General features: G+C 38.7%; 1 protein-coding gene across 2 annotated transcripts in view; it reads left to right on the top strand.

The window, feature by feature from the left end:
- The first annotated feature begins 605 nt into the window (after window positions 1–605).
- SAMD8 (sterile alpha motif domain containing 8) overlaps window positions 606–15,968 on the top strand; it is a 53,120-nt gene continuing 37,757 nt past the window's right edge. The window contains exon 1 of one of the 2 annotated variants that reach the window (XM_077778614.1): window positions 606–801. In XM_077778614.1, coding sequence (XP_077634740.1) covers window positions 628–801 — 174 coding nt within the window. In that variant the 5' untranslated portion in view covers window positions 606–627. Of the gene's footprint in view, window positions 802–13,333; window positions 13,378–15,968 lie in introns of those variants that run through there. The other variant, XM_077778615.1, reaches the window with a different exon arrangement.

Genomic DNA, 15,968 nt, shown 5'->3' with positions numbered 1-15,968 from the left:
AGGAGGGTTTGGATCCCAGGTCACAGGTGGTTTTGGACTTGGTTTATGCCAATTCTAGGCCTGGGTTAGGGTCTCTCTGAGAATAGAGTGAGAAGAGCACAGAATCTTAAGGTAGATTTAAGCAAGACTACTGGCTTCAGCGCATATTAACTTTGGTACCTCAGGTAGGTTTTTTGGCAGTTCTGTGTTATAATACCCTGCAGAGTTGGCACAAAGATTACGTGAGATATTTGTATAGCATTTGGCATAAGCACTGTCAGAAAGTAAAGAGACAATAAATGGTAACAATGATCATTGGACATTGGCTCTTGCAGAGGAGCTGGCTCCCTCCAAAGGAATTAGGTAATTTCTTCTTGTTCCCAAACCCCATTTAATAGTCCCATAGACCCAACCAACTTCACCAGCCATTTATTTTCTCCCACTTTGGCGTTGAGCCTGACGCATGCGCTCTCGGATTTCCTTGCTGCGGTTTTCCTTCCCCCCGCCCAGCTGGAGTCCCGCGACCCTTCCGGTTTGGGCCCCACCCCCGCCCGTAAGCTCCGCCTCTCTCCGGTAGGGCCCCTCCTCCCGAAGCAGTTCCGGTTCGGATTCAAGCGGCTGCCGGCGCGACCAAGGCAGGCCGTGGCGATGCCTGCGCGCAGCCGCCACCGCCCCCGCCTCCGCTCCGGCTCTCCTCCCCGGGCTCCGCCGCCGCCGCTCGAGGCGCTTCACTCCTGCGAGGCCCGGAGAGCCCGGGACTCCGACAACGGCTCGGACACCGACTCGGAGTTGGGTCGGGGGAGCCCGACTCGGACTGCAGAGGTGAGCCGGAGCTGAGCTTGAGGAGAGGGAAGTTTGGGGGGCCCTTGCAGCGGAGGATGAGTTGGGAGTCAGGGGCGGAGCCGGGGCTGCGAAGGACTGGGATCTGGAGGGGCCACAGGCGACGGTTGAGGGAGCCTGGAGAGTCGGCTCTAGAATGGAATCTTTAGGAAATGGAGGCTGTTGAGTCGAGGGCCTTGAGGTGAGGTGGGAGAGTGGGAGACTGAGGGAGAGGTGGCCTTGAAGAGGCAAGGGCTTGGAAGGTTTTGAGAGCCGAATAGTGAGGGAAGCAGATCGAGGGGGTCCTGCATGAATGCAGGACTGGAGGAAGAGATGCTCCAGGATTTGGCAGTGGGGGCGCGGGATCGTAGGAATCAGGAACACGGTCGATATTACTGCCTGGCGAGAGAGACAGAACCGGGTTGTGACTGATGAGGTAGCTGACCAGAGTCGGGAGGTGGGGGTAGTTAGGGGAAGGATTTCGGTTTAATTGGAGAAGGTGGAGGCTGTAGGCTAGGAAGTCGTCTGACCTAAAGGGCCATAAAAAGAGAAATGGGGTCAAGAAAGAAAACGAGCCCTTGGGGATCTAATTTAGGGTTTTGGCATTTGCACAGGTGTCTTTGAAAGCGTCGAAGATCACTAGGGTAATATGCTTGGAATATGGGACTTTCTTATTTGTAGACAGCGGATCATTTTAATAATCCGGGGTTGGTGTTGAGCACTGATTTGCCGGAACGACTGGGGGAAGTAGTAAAAAGGAAGTGATGTTTGGGAAAGATAAAGGGAGTGATTCTGAAAATAAAGGTATCATTTGGGTTTTTTTCTAACAGTAATAGCGTGTTTTTTTTTTAATTTTTTAAAGTTTGCTTTAAATACCAGACAAGTTTAGATCTTTAAAAAAGATTTAATGCACTACCTTTAAGTTAAAAAAAAATAATAACCTCAGAACAAAAATTTGGACACTTAGGTTTTACAGAGACTCAGTATTGACTGGTTCCATTTTGACAGTTTGAGTTGACAGATTATTTTTATTTACCACAGGGTGAAAGTATGATCAATGCAGGTTAAAAGGGTTTATAAAACAAGAATTCACCCTTGAACAACAGGGAGTTAGAAGCATGCAGTCATAATCCCCGATAACTTTTGACTCTACGAAAACTTAGCTAATAGCCTGTTGCCCCAGAGCCTCACTGGTAACAGTTGATTAACACATTTTGTATGTTGTGTGTATTATATTCGATATTCTTATTATAAAGTAAGCTAGAGAAAAGAAAATGTTAAGAAAATCATAAGAGAAAATACATTTCCAGTACTGTGCTATATTTATCCGGGAAAAAATGTGCATATAAGTGGACCTGTGCACGTCAAACCCATGTTGTTTTAGGGTCACTGTATATGTGAAATCACTACAGTCCAGGAGTACCAGCTCTTTCTCTCACCCGTAGCTCCAGGATTTGAGTCGCCTCTTGAGAATTGGAGAAGTCCTTTTGAGACATTCACAGGACCAGTATTAATGCAACTTTATATATATTGTATAAATCATATTTTTAGGAGAGTCATCTAGAAAAGTAAGAATAGAGGATGCTTGCAGTTGTCAGTAAATAGAACTGGGATAGGCGGGGGACTGGGATAGAAGATGTAGTACCAAAACAGTAATTGTGCCAGAAAAATAGTGATTGCAATACTTACATTCGCTTTAGTATAAGTAAGTTAATTTCTTTTTGTAATTGTTAAATTATAATATGGCTTCAAGAAGTCTTTGACTTTAGCTATGTTTCATATGTAGTTACTTTTGCAACTTTTTATTTCATTGTATGTTTTGCATGTTCGTGGCCCATTTCAGAACAAACTTTTAATCAAGTGTTTCTTGATTAAACAGGTATCTATTTAATTTTCACGCAGTGAAAATGTACTTTATTGCAAAAGCTTTTAAATTAGCTTGTATATATAGACTGTGTCATATCTTCAAATGCTTAGCGGACTAGTAATTATTTCTTCAAAGGAGAGATGAATTCTTTGCTTTAACTGTTGTCAAAGAATCTTTGGTTGGAGGTTACATAGTATTACTATTGTTTCTGTTTCTGTTTACCCTCACGAGACTGAGATTATCTCTAAAGATCTTGCCTTTATACTTAGCTCTAAATAAAAGTCATGGCATTTAAAAACTTACTGAAGGGAACTGAAATAGAACTCTCTATTAAGGTTACATCTTAATATTACTGTAAAATTAAACTATTAAGTGAAGTGGTATAATTTATGTTTATTTATCTTTGAAAGAGAGACCGAGAGACAGAGCATGAGCCGGGGAGGGACAGAGAGAGAGAGAAACACAGAATCTAAAGTACGCCCCAGGCTCTGAGCTGTCAGCACAGAGCCTGACCTGGGGCTCAAACTCACAGACTGCAAGGTCATGACCTGAGCCACTCAGGTGCCCCTCTAATGAATATTATTATTATTTTGTCTTATAAGAATGACTGTATTAAGTAGATCTTACTTGAAAATTCTTACCTTCTGACCTGATGTAGTAAATGGTGTTAAGTAGGGTGAATCTAAAACAGCCATGAGTCATGACAGAATTCTTACTTTAGGTCTTACTGTCCTCTTACTTTGAGAAATCCAGAAGTTAAAAATTGGAGAGTATGGCCTGGGCATGCTTGGAGAACAGTTCAGTGTTTACATGATGCCTCTGTCACTGGTGGGTAATTTGTCACATGCATATGGGATATGAAATTGTGGCAGACTTGTGTGAATATTCCTGGGCTCTCTCCCCCCATATCCACAGCACTGTCATCACTGGATCTTAAGTTTAACCTTCTAGCTGAGTCTAGACTTCATGTCTCCATATTGAAATGTTCTGTTACTTCCCCACACATTGGGTCTTCCTGGTAATAAAATCACTTCAGTGCAGAATGTAACATAATATGACTCTATCTTTGCTCTTGCTTAGCATAGTAGAAACTAGAACTTGGTTACAATAGTTTTGTCACAGTCTTTCACCATAAAATAGTTTTCATCATGTGTACTTCTAAAGAGTGTTATGGAGTCAGTGACCTATATTTATATTTGTCTTAGATTTTTATTGTGAGCTTAGTTGAGTATTTTAAATTGTGGCACTGGACAAGAGAGGTAGTATCTTTATCTATCTTGACCGTTTGCCCTCTTAAAATTCTTGACAGGTAAGACATTCTAGTAGGTGGTGAGAACCACGAATTCTGCTAATTTTAAATCTAGATGGTGAGAACCACGAATTCTGCTAATTTTAAATCTTGTAAGTTTCTCTGTATCACTGAGTTATTGAAAATGTCTGCAAATTGGTTGTAGTTTGGAACTTTGAGACTAAGTTAAATCAATATCAGTTTCATCAATATAATATTGTCAAGAAAGTCAAAGATTGCCAAAACCATACATTAAATTTTGAGTCTAGATTTAGTATATTTTCACAATATTGTAATGGATTTTGAAATATTGAGCCAGTTTCTCATTTTCCATCATGTTGATTTGATTTGGAGGTGTAGCATATTTAAAAATAAGGATATTACCAATCAATATGTCAAACTACTAGCTTTCCAAATATCATTTTTAGTGATTGGAATAAGAATTGGAATTTATATACTTCTTTGCTGGTTTATTTCTTTGTACTGGCCTGCAGCCAGATCAAGATCCCCATCATCAAATTTACTACTAAATTATCATCATTGTGTAAAACATCTTACTGCAACTGCAGGTTTAAACTGGGCAATATTGTCTAATTAGATTCTTACTTATTGAGCTGAGATGGTTCTGGATGTGATATAGAATTAGATGCATCCTGCTAGTGGGATTCTTAGATTAAAGGCAGGTTAGAGCCAGAAAAAATATGGGTTCTTTGGTATACATGACTTTTTTTTTTTAATAGTATATGAGATTGCATGATCTGGGCAGCCAAAAAATGTCCCTGAACTGAAGTGCAGCCAAAAAAATGATGTTGTAACAAAGAAGGCAGTTTAATTTGTTCAGATGCGCTGCCTCAAACTCTACTGCTCAGAAGTGGGATATAACAAAATAGTAAAGAATCAACTGCTAGAGTTTCAAAAATGGTTGGTAGAAATTGGTTCAGTGTCTTTGTAACTGTTTTGAAATTATAGCAGATTTCATAGATGTTTTGGAAACAGTGCTCTCCGCTTACGAAGGTAAACTGGGGCACCTGGGTGGCTGAGGCAGTTAAACATCCGACTCTTGATCTTGGCTTAGGCATGATGTCATGTCCCATCACTGTTTGTGATTTTGAGCCCCACATGGGGCTCTCTGCTGTCAGCATAAAGCCTGCTTCAGATCCTTTGTCCCCCCACTTCTCTGCCCCCCTCCCCTGCTCTCTCTAAACAATAAATGAATAAATGTTTAAAAAAAGAAAGAGAAAATAATAGTTTTTGTTTGCTTGATGAAAAGATTTAAAAATAGGATAAAAAAATAAAAATGGGACCAGAAAAAAATCTGCATAGTCCTAAATACTACAAACTGCAGCACTCAATGCCCAAAGTAAACTTTGTCCTTCTAGATTATAGTTTAGGCTTTTTACTTTTATAAAAGTTAAATTATGCTCTGGCTTATGGATCTGTAAAATGGTATAATTTGTTTGTATTAACTGTATAATAAGTAAGCTTTATTAGGTAAAAATTGGATTTAAGGTTATTTTAGCATGAGTTCAACTATGTGTAATTGCTTTACGGAGAATATATTAACGTTAACTTTATATAATTTTTAAAAATCTCTTTTCCCTCTTTTAAAAAATTTTTTTTAATGTTTTATTTATTTATGAGAGCAGGAGAGACAGCATGAGCAGGGGAGGGTCAGAGAGAGAGGGAGACACAGAATCTAAAACAGGCTCCAGGCTCCGAGCTAGCTAGCAGCACAGAGCCCGACGCAGGGCTTGAACCCACGAACCGTGAGATCATGACCTGAGCCGAAGTTGGACGCTCAACCAACTGAGCCACCCAGGCACCCCTAAAAAATTTTTTTAATGATTTATTTTTGAGAGACAGAGAGCATGCCTGAGTGAGGAAGGGGAGGGGCAGAGAGAGGGAGACACAGAAACCAAAGCAAGTTCCAGGGTACAAGCTGTCAGCACAGAGCCTGACACAGGGCTGGAACCCACAAACTGGGAGATCATAACCTGAGCTGAAGTCCGACATTTAGCTGACTGAGCCACCCAGGCACCCTTCTTCCCCCTCTCTTTTGTCTTGGGATATGGTCACTTGGAAATGATAATTTTTAAAAATTTTACTGTATGCCAAATCAGTAATAAGTTTCAAAAACAGCATATTTTGTGTTTATGAATCAAGTTTAATCAGTTATAAATTCCTTTAGAGGCATTTTAATATATGGTTTTTAAGGACAATATATGGTTTTTAAGTAAGATAATTACTTCAGGTTATATTCTAGAATTTTAGAGTACACACAATCAAGTGAAACTACAAGAAAAATCCAGGATATTTAAATTATTATCATCATATGAACCTCAACATTGGTTCTGAAAACACAGAAAGTAAAGTTTTTGGGGGCACTTGGGTGGCTCAGTCAGTGGCTGAGTGGCTCTCACAAACTGTGAGATCATGACCTGAGCCGAAATCAAGTGTCAGAAGCTTATCCGTCTGAGCCACCCAGGCTCAGCCTGTCACTTTAGGAAAATTTCCCAAGTTAATTGTTAAGGTATAGAAGTACTCTCTTTTTAAAGATTTTATTTTTAAGTAATCTCTACACCTAGCATGGGGCTTGACCTGTATCTCTGGGATGCAGATTCACATGCTCCACCGACTGAGCCAGCCAGGCACCCCTAGAAGTACATTTAGATAGCAACAATAATCAATTGCATCAACTTATAGCATATTTTTTTAAATGTTGGTATGCTTCTGTTGAAATATTTAGTTAACATGATATTAAATAAATCTTTATATGAGAAACTCATGTTGAGTTGAAGTCTACACTGATTAACTGGAATCACTATTTTTATTTTATTTTTCAGTTTGTTATTTGATTACATTGTTTCCCTGAAAGGTAATTCCATCTTGAGCAAAATCTTAATAAGATTTTACAGCTGTTTTCAAATATTCATAATTATTTCATATTAACCCAAAGATTGAATTAAGAGTGGGTTTGGGGGCACCTGGGTCACTCAGTCAGTTAAGTATCCAATTCTTGTTTTCAGCTCAAGTCATGATTTCACAGTTTGTGAGATCCAGCCCCGTGTCATGCGGTGCTCTGTGCTGAGCATGGAGTCTGTTTTGGATCCTCTCTCTCCCTGCCCCTCCCCTGCTTGCGTGCTCTCTCTCTCTCTCAAAATAAATAAATATATGTTTAAAGAAAAAAAGTGGGTTTGACTATTAGTTGATAAGTTTCTATCCTAATGATTTAACTTCAGGTCTATGGCATTACTGGCAGAAAAAGGAGTTAATGATGATGGCAATATTAGCTTTTATTTACTGAGCAGTTTTTATTTGTCAAGCATTATTACAAAAGCATTACATGTATAAGTCCATGTAATCTTAACAATAAGGCTGTGGAGTAAGAACTAGTATTCTCTCCATTTTGCAGATAAAATAATGAGGCCCAAGGAGGTTAAGTTACTAATGCAGGTTCACATAGCTGTGAGTGGTAAATCGATTTGAACCAAGGCAGTTTGATTCCAGAGCCAGCATTCTTAACTGTTATACTTTCTAGGTTATTTATTAAATTCTGTTGCAAAATAGCTGTCTGAAATTTACTTAACTTTGTTTCTTCAGCTATCAGTTGAGGAATTGTACTAAATCTATCAGGTCACTTCCAATTCTACTATTTTAAGAATTCTGTCATCCTGATTTACAAAGCATTGTATGTTTAATATTTCTGACCAGTTTCTCTTTGTAATCTCTTGGTCTCTTAAAGTACAAAAGTTAAGTCATTTTCCAAAGTCACACTGGTAATGGGTGATGGAGCTGGATCTGTAATCAGATATTTTTTGGACCTCTTGGGCTTGCTAGTTGCCTCACTATTTTTTTTTAGTGTCTATATGCATACATAGGTTATTAATTGAGTTTAATTGATATTCTTTCTTAAATTTCTATTCATATCTATTTGTGTGATATGCTTCAAACAGTGAGAAATAATAGTGTTTTCATTTTCTTGAGCCTTTTCCCTTTGGTTTTCAAGTATTGCATGCTCATGGCATAAAATTTAGAAATTTTAGAAATATTTAATGTAGGTAGTGAAGGAATCCACTGGAGGAGTAACTCTTAATAGTTTGATATTTTACTTATTTAAAGATACATACATAGGATCATGTGATATTTTTTAGGACATTTTGCTCCTTTAAATTTTTTTAACTTATTTAAAAAAATGTTTTTAATGTTTTATTTATTTCTGAGAGAGAGAGAGAGAGAGAGCGCACGTGAGCGAGCAGAGGAGGGTCAGAGAGAGAGGGAGACACAGAATCTGAAACAGGCTCCAGGCTCTCAGCTGGCTGTCAGCCGAAGTTGGATGCTTAACCGACTGAGCCACCCAGGCGCCCTAGTTTTTTTTAACTTTTGTTTTGATAATTTAAGATTCACAGTAAGTTGTGTAGATAGTACAGAGATTCCACATATCCTTCACTGGTTATGTCTTACATAGTTCTAGTACAGTATCAAGGCCAGGAAATTGACGTTGGTTCAAAAGATGTGTATAGTTGTGTGTCACTTTAAAATGAGTAGATTTGTATAACCATTGCACCGGTTAAGATACAAAGAGGCACCTGGCTGGCTCAGTCTTAATACCTGGGTCATGAGTTCAAGACCCACATTGGGTGTAGTGATTACTTAAATTTTAAAAGTTAAAAAAAATTTTTTTTAATGTTTTTAAATGTTTTATTTACTTCTGAGAGAGAGAGAGAGACAGCGTGAGCAGGGGAGGGTCAGAGAGAGAGGGAGACACAGAATCTGAAACAAGCTCCAGGCTCTGAGCTGGCCGTCAGCACAGAGCCCAACATGGGGCTTGAACCCACAAACCATGAGATCATGACCTGAGCCGAAGTCGGACACTTAACGGACTGAGCTACACAGGCGTCCCCAGATTTTTTTTAAGATATAAAATTATTCCATCACTATAAAGATCTCCCTTGGGTTACCCTCCCCCCTCAATACATACTCTTTTCTGTTTTCCACCTGTATAATTTTGTCATTTTGAGGATGTTACAGAGGGAATCATACTGTATGACCATTTGAGATTGGATTTTTTCACTTAGCACAGTGCCCTTGAGATCCATCTAGTGTGTATATCCATAGTTTATTAATTTTTATTGTTTTGTAGTATTCCATGAACAGACCACAGTTTAACTGTTCACTTATTGTGGGATATTTTGTTTTTATACACCTTTCAGCTATTACCAGTAATGAACCTGGGGACATATGTATACAGGTTTTTGTATAAACCTTAGTTTTCATTTCTCCGAGATAAATGCCCACATGTACAGTTGCTAGGTTGTATGGTAAGTATATGCTCAGATTTTAAAGAAGAAATTGCCAAACTGTCATCCAGCATGGCTGTACAATTTTATTTTCCCCCAGCAGTGTGTGAGAGCTCTAGGTCCTCTGCATCCTTGACAACATTCCATATTGTCACACTTTATACTTCATCATCATCTTATTTTGCATTTCCCTAGCAGCTGGTGATGCTGAACATCTTTTCATGTCCTTCTTTGCCATTCATATATCTTTTCTGATGACATGCCTGTTCATGTCTTTCACTGATTTTAACTAGATTTTTAGTTTCTTACTGTTGAATTTTAAGAATTCTTTGTATGTTTGGGGCGCCTGGGTGGCTTAGTCGGTTAAGCATCCGGCTTTCGCTTGGGTCATGATCTCGCGGTTCGTGGGTTCGAGCCCCGCGTCGGGCTCTGTGCTGACTGCCAGCTCAGAGCCTGGAGCCTGTTTCAGTCTGTGTCTCCCTCCCTCTCTCTGGCCCTCCCCTGCTCATGCTGTCTCTCTCTCTCTCCTAGAAATAAATAAAAAACATTTAAAAAAAAAAAAAAAAAAGAATTCTTTGTATGTTCTGGATTTGAGTTCATCCATGGAGTAGTAGGCAAAAGTATGTCTGCCCCATCTTCCCACAAGCAGAAGTCCACATATGCTCTTTTTAAAAATGTATTTGCCAGAGGGGTGCCTGGGTGGCTCAGTTGGTTAAGCATCTCACTTTGGCTCAGGTCACAGATTCAAGCCCTGCGTCCGGCTCTGCACTGGTGGTGCAGAGCCTGCTTGGAATTTTCTATTTCCCTCTCTCTCTCTGCCCCTTCCCCACTTGCACTCTGTCTCTCTCAAAGTATATAAATTTAATAAAAAAAGAGTGTCAGAGAGTGCAGTCACTGTCATTTTTTCATCTGCTATAGTATTACCTTCATCTCTTGCCTCTATTTAAAATTTTTTTAAAAAATTTTTAATGTTTATTTAGTTTTGAGAGAGACACACACACAGAGTGTAAGTGGAAGAGGGGCATAGAGAGAGGAAGACACAGAATCTGAAGAAGGCTCCAGGCTCTCAGCTGTCAGCCCAGAGCCCAACACAGGGCTTGAGCCCATGAACTGAAATCATGAACTGATCTGAAGTCAGACACTTAGCTGACTGAGCCACCCAGGCGCTCCATCTTGCCTCTGTTTTTTAGAAGTTATTTCCTTCATTTAGTCTGTTAAATATTTTTATGCTAGCTTCAACACTCACAGTCTGTTTTACACTTTCTGACAGTTACTCTCCTTAAAGCACACGCATCATGTCATCCTCTTATTCAAAAACCTCTAGTGGCTCCCCATTGTCTATAGAATATTCTTAACTTGATGGGATACCTGGGTGGCTCACTTGGTTAAATCCTCTGACTTTGGCTCAGGTCATGATCTCATGGTTCATGAGTTGGATCCCTGCACTCTGCTGTCATGATGGAGCCCGCTTCAGATCCTCTGTCACCCTTTCTCTCTGCCTCTCTCTCTCTCTCTCTCAAAAGTAAATCAACATTTAAAAAAATTAAAAAAGAATATCATTAACTTGGCAAATGATCTAGCCCCAATTTATGTTTTTTTTTTTTAATCCTGGTTTCTTTTATTTTTTATTTTTTTAAATATAGTTTATTATCAAGTTGGTTTCCATATAACACCCAGTGCTCATCCCAACAAGTGCCCTCCTACATGCCCATCACCCCTTTTGCCCTCTCCCCCCACCTCCCCACCAACCCTCAGTTTGTTCTCAGTATTTAAGAGTCTCTTATGGTTTGCTTCCCTCCCTCTCCTTAACTATTTTTCCCCTTCCCCTCCCCCATGGTCCTCTGTTGTTTCTCCTGTTCCACATATAAGTGAAAACATATGGTATCTGTCCTTCTCTGCCTGACTTATTTCACTTTGCATAATACCCTCAAGTTCCATCCATGTTGCTACAAATGGCCAGATTTCATTCTTTCTCATTGCCATGTAGTATTCCATTGTGTATATAAATCACATTGTCTTGATCATCAGTTGATGAACATTTAGGCTCTTTCCATGATTTGGCTATTGTTGAGAGTGCTATTATGAACACTGGGGTCCATGTGCCCCTGTGCATCAGCACTCCCGTATCCTTTGGGTAAATTCCTAGCAGTGCTATTACTGGGTCATAGGGGAGTTCTACTGTTAATTTTTTGAGGAGCCTCCACACTGTTTTCCAGAGCAGCTGCACCAGTTTACATTCCCACCAACAGTGTAGGAGGGTGCCCGTTTCTCCACATCCTCGCCAGCATCTATAATCTCCTGATTTGTTCATTTTAGCCACTCTGACCAGCGTGAGGTGGTATCTCAGTGTGGTTTTGATTTGTATTTCCCTGATGATGAGTGATGTTGAGCATCTGTTGGCCATCTGGATGTCCTCTTTGGAGAAGTGTCATTCATGTCTTCTGCCCATCTCTTCCCTGGATTATTTGTTTTTCGGGTGTGGAGTTTGGTGAGTTCCTTACAGATTTTGGGTACTAGCCCTTTATCCGTTATGTTATTTGCAACTATCTTTTCCCATTCTGCCGGTTGCCTGTTAGTTTTGTTGATTGTTTCCTTTGCAGTGCAGAAGCTTTTTATCTTGATGAGGTCCCAGTAGTTCATTTTTGCTTTTGATTCCCTTGCCTTTGGAGATATGTGAAATAAGAAATTGCTGTGGCTGAGGTCAAGGAGGTTGTTTCCTGCTTTCCCCTCTAGGGTTTTAATGGTTTCCTGTTTCACATTCAGGTCCTTTGTCCATTTTAAGTTTATTTTTGTGTATGGTGTAAGAAAATGATGTAGTTTCATTCTTCTCCATGTTGCTGTCCAGTTCTTCTAGTACCATCTGTTAAAGAGGCTGTCTTTTTTCCATTGGATATTCTTTCCTGCTTTGTCAAAGATTAACTGGCCATACATTTGTGGGTCCATTCTGGGTTCTCTATTATATTCCATTGGTCTATGTGTCTGTTTTTGTGCCAAAACTATACCATCTTGATGATTACAGCTTTGTAATACATCCTGAAGTCCAGGATTGTGATGCCTCCCATTTTGGTTTTCTTCTTCAATATTACTTTGGTTATTCGGAGTCTTTTGTGGTTCCATACAAATTTTAGAATTGTTTATTCTAGCTTTGAGAAGAATGCTGGTGCAATTTTGATTGGAATTGCATTGAATGCGTAGATTGCTTTGGGTAGTATTGACATTTTAACAATATGTATTCCTCCGATCCATGAGCATGGAATGTTTTTCCATTTCTTTTTGTCTTCTTTAGTTCCCTTCATAAGTTTTCTATAGTTTTCAGCATATACATCTTTTACATCTTTGGTTAGTTTTGTTCACTAGGTATTTTATGATTTTTGGTGCAGTTGTGAATGGGATCAGTTTCTTGATTTCTCTTTCTATTGCTTCATTGTTGGTGTATAAAAATGCCACTGATTTCTGTACATTGATTTTGTCCCCTATAATTTTGCTCAATTCATGGATCAGTTCTAGCAGCCTTTTGGTGGAGTCTGTCGGGTTTTCCAGGTAGAGTATCATGTTGTCTGTGAAAAGTGAAAGTTTGACCTCATCTTTGCCAATTCTGATGTCTTTTATTTCCTTTTGTTTTCTGATTGCTGATGCTAGGACTTCAAGCACTATGTTAAACACCAGTGGTGAGAGTGGACATCCCTGTCGTGTTCCTGATCTCAGAGGGAAAACTCTCAACTTAATATCCCAGTGCTCCCTTGTGCCCTGTGAACACTAATGGTTCTCCATTGTTTTCTGTCTTCATACCTTTGCTCATATAGTTTTTCTCTATTAGTGTACTTTTATTTCTCCATCTCTGTCCACAGCTACACCATTCCTTAGAGGCTCAGCTTAGATGTCACTTCCAAGGACTCTTCTGATCTCACCAACTGGAAATAACTTCTCTTTCCCTTAATTTCCTAATTTTTTAAACAAGTTTCATAAGTAACTACTTTATTAATGTTGTTTTTAAGGATTAAGTGAGCTAATGTTTATAAAGAACTAGCAAGTTTAATTTGTTTTACCTTTTTTTCTTAATGATTTTCTTTAATATCCCTTTCTAGACTAAAATCATTGAGGGCAGAATCTGTTTCATGTTTATCTAGGTAAGTGCTACATTGCCTAGTGAGATACTCTTTACATGGTATATGCACAGTAAATATTTAATAGGTGAACAAGCATAACACAAGGGCATTTTAATACTGTCTATATCCCCAATGCCTTATTACCTGACATCTGGTTATGGCAGACAGTAAATGTTTGAGCCTGACCAGTGCCAAATTTGTGATTCAAAAAGCTTCCATCATTAAGCAGTCTTGTTTATGTAATCTTTATGTCATGTAACTGAAAACCTTTGATAAATTCCTCTGCTGATAACTAGAAACTATTTAATGTTTGTGAGATTCAATCCCTACAGAAGTACAAGAGCCCTCAGCTTACATGAGGTGATGTGGTTAGTGAGTAAGAACATGGACTTTGAAATGGGATTGCTTGGGTTGGGAACCTGTCTGTACTAGTTACTAGTACAAATTTATCTTGGGTAAGTTATTTAATCCATTTGTTTCAGTTATCTCATCTGTAAAATGGGGAAGATGATAATTAATGCCTGCTTTATGTGGTTGTGAGAAATAATATGAATATGCAAGTAAAACACTTAGAGCACTTCCTGGCCTTTCATAAACACCTTATGGTGGTAGCTAACCTAATGATTGCCTGTTGTTACTTCCTAAAAATGCACTGAACACAATTCAGAATTTAAAGAGTATGTGAGTTAAGATATACATTCCTTTTTTTTTAATTCCTGATTTTATTTATTTAAGTTTATTTATTTATTTATTTTTTACAAATANCCCAACACCATCTGTTAAAAAGGCTGTCTTTTTTCTATTGGATATTTTTTCCTGCTTTGTCAAAGATTAGTTGGCTAAGATATACATTCTTTTTAAACAATACTCTGCAGACATGGAATCTCTTATACCTGCACATCCTGTCCACTGTATTCCTCTTCCTGTAGGTGTTGATTGGGTAACTGATAGTCCTGTTCACCTCATTGTGCTCATCATACAAAAGTCAAAGAAACAAGTCCTCCTGGGACTTTTTACTGAAAAAGGATTATGAATTAATACCAAGGAACAGTATGTACTTTTGTCTTCTTCCTTTGAAGAATATGATAACAGAGTTTATTGGTTCAGGCTGAATATGCTTTCTGATTTTGTGCAGTTAATTCTTCCCAGGTGATATACCATTAATTTTGTCTTCATGGGCAATTAAAATGGCTATTTAACATTTCCTATATTACTTTGAATCTTGTGTCTGTTTTTATCAATTTAGCAGTCCTCTAAACTTTTTCCAAAACTATTCTCATTCAGATTTTTTTAAAAACAGGTGAATGCTACAATCTACTTTTGTATAATACTTTAAAAATGCACACTGTGTGATTCCATTCATATAAAAGAGAAAAACAAGCAAAACTAAACTATATTGTTTATGAATATATGCTTAGGCACTAATAATTAGGGATTATCACAAAGATAGGTTTGTGGTTCCCCTGGGGGAAGAAGAGAGTTATTCACTGTGATGCTGGTATGGTAATATGGTGGTGGTTACAAAATTTAAAGAAAATTAATGGTTGCCTGAAATGAAAAGATTTTTAAAATCCAGCTATTTGTATTGTGTTAATACATGTATTTAACTGATTTTAGTACCTAAATAGTTAGCATAGATTTCCCAACAAATATTGAAGAAAATATATTATTTCTATCAGCAAAAGGGTCTCTTAACAAAAGTTGACACTTTTATGATGAAGAAGCTGTGTTACAAATCACCCCCCAATCATCTGGATCTTATTTCTAGTATGTATTTCTTTATTCTGAAGATATTTTGGACTTCTTGAAAGTGATTAGCTAGTCTCATTTGACATCTTCAGTGCGTTTTTTTGTTGTTTTAGTTTTACTTATTTTTAAAAAATTTTTTTTATATTTTATTTATTTTTGAGAGAGAGAGAGACAGCGTGAGCAGCAGAGGGACAGAAAGAGAGGGAAACACAGAATCCGAAGACAGGCTCCAGGCTCTGAGCAAGCAATCAGCACAGAGCTCGACGTGGGGCTCGAACCCACAAACTGTGAGATCATGACCTGAGCCGAAGCCAGACGCCCAACCGACTGAGCCACCCAGGCGCCCCTAGTTTTACTCATTTTTAGGGAGAGAATCCCAAGCAGAGTCCATGCTGTCAGCATAGAGCCCGATGCGTGGCTGGAACCCATGAACCACCAGATCGTGGGGTGATCTGAATGAATTCAGACGCTTAACCAATTGAGCTGCCCAGGAGCCCCTTGGAATTTTAAATTCAGTCCCCAAGTTAGGTGTAGAGATGATTTAAAAATAAAATCTTAGGAGCGCCTGGATGGCTCAGTCAGTTGAGTAACTGACTTCAGATCAAGTCATGATCTCAACAGTCCATGGGTTCGAGCCCCACGTCAGGCTCTGTGCTGTCAGCTCGGAGCCAGGAGCCTGCTTTGGATTCTGTTTCTCCCTCTTTTTCTGCCTCTCCCCTGATATCACTCTGTCACTCTCTTTCAAAAACAAATAAACATTAAAAAAAAAGAAATAATATATATTTTTAAAAATAAATATAAAAATTAAAATAAAATCTTAAAAAGAATAATGAATAAAATAATATATATAATAGCTCTAGTCA

This window comes from Crocuta crocuta, unplaced genomic scaffold (assembly GCF_008692635.1).
Source record: "Crocuta crocuta isolate KB4526 unplaced genomic scaffold, BGI_CrCroc_1.0 scaffold167, whole genome shotgun sequence".
Lineage (NCBI taxonomy): Eukaryota > Metazoa > Chordata > Mammalia > Carnivora > Hyaenidae > Crocuta > Crocuta crocuta.
This window is presented reverse-complemented; position numbering and strand designations above follow the sequence as displayed.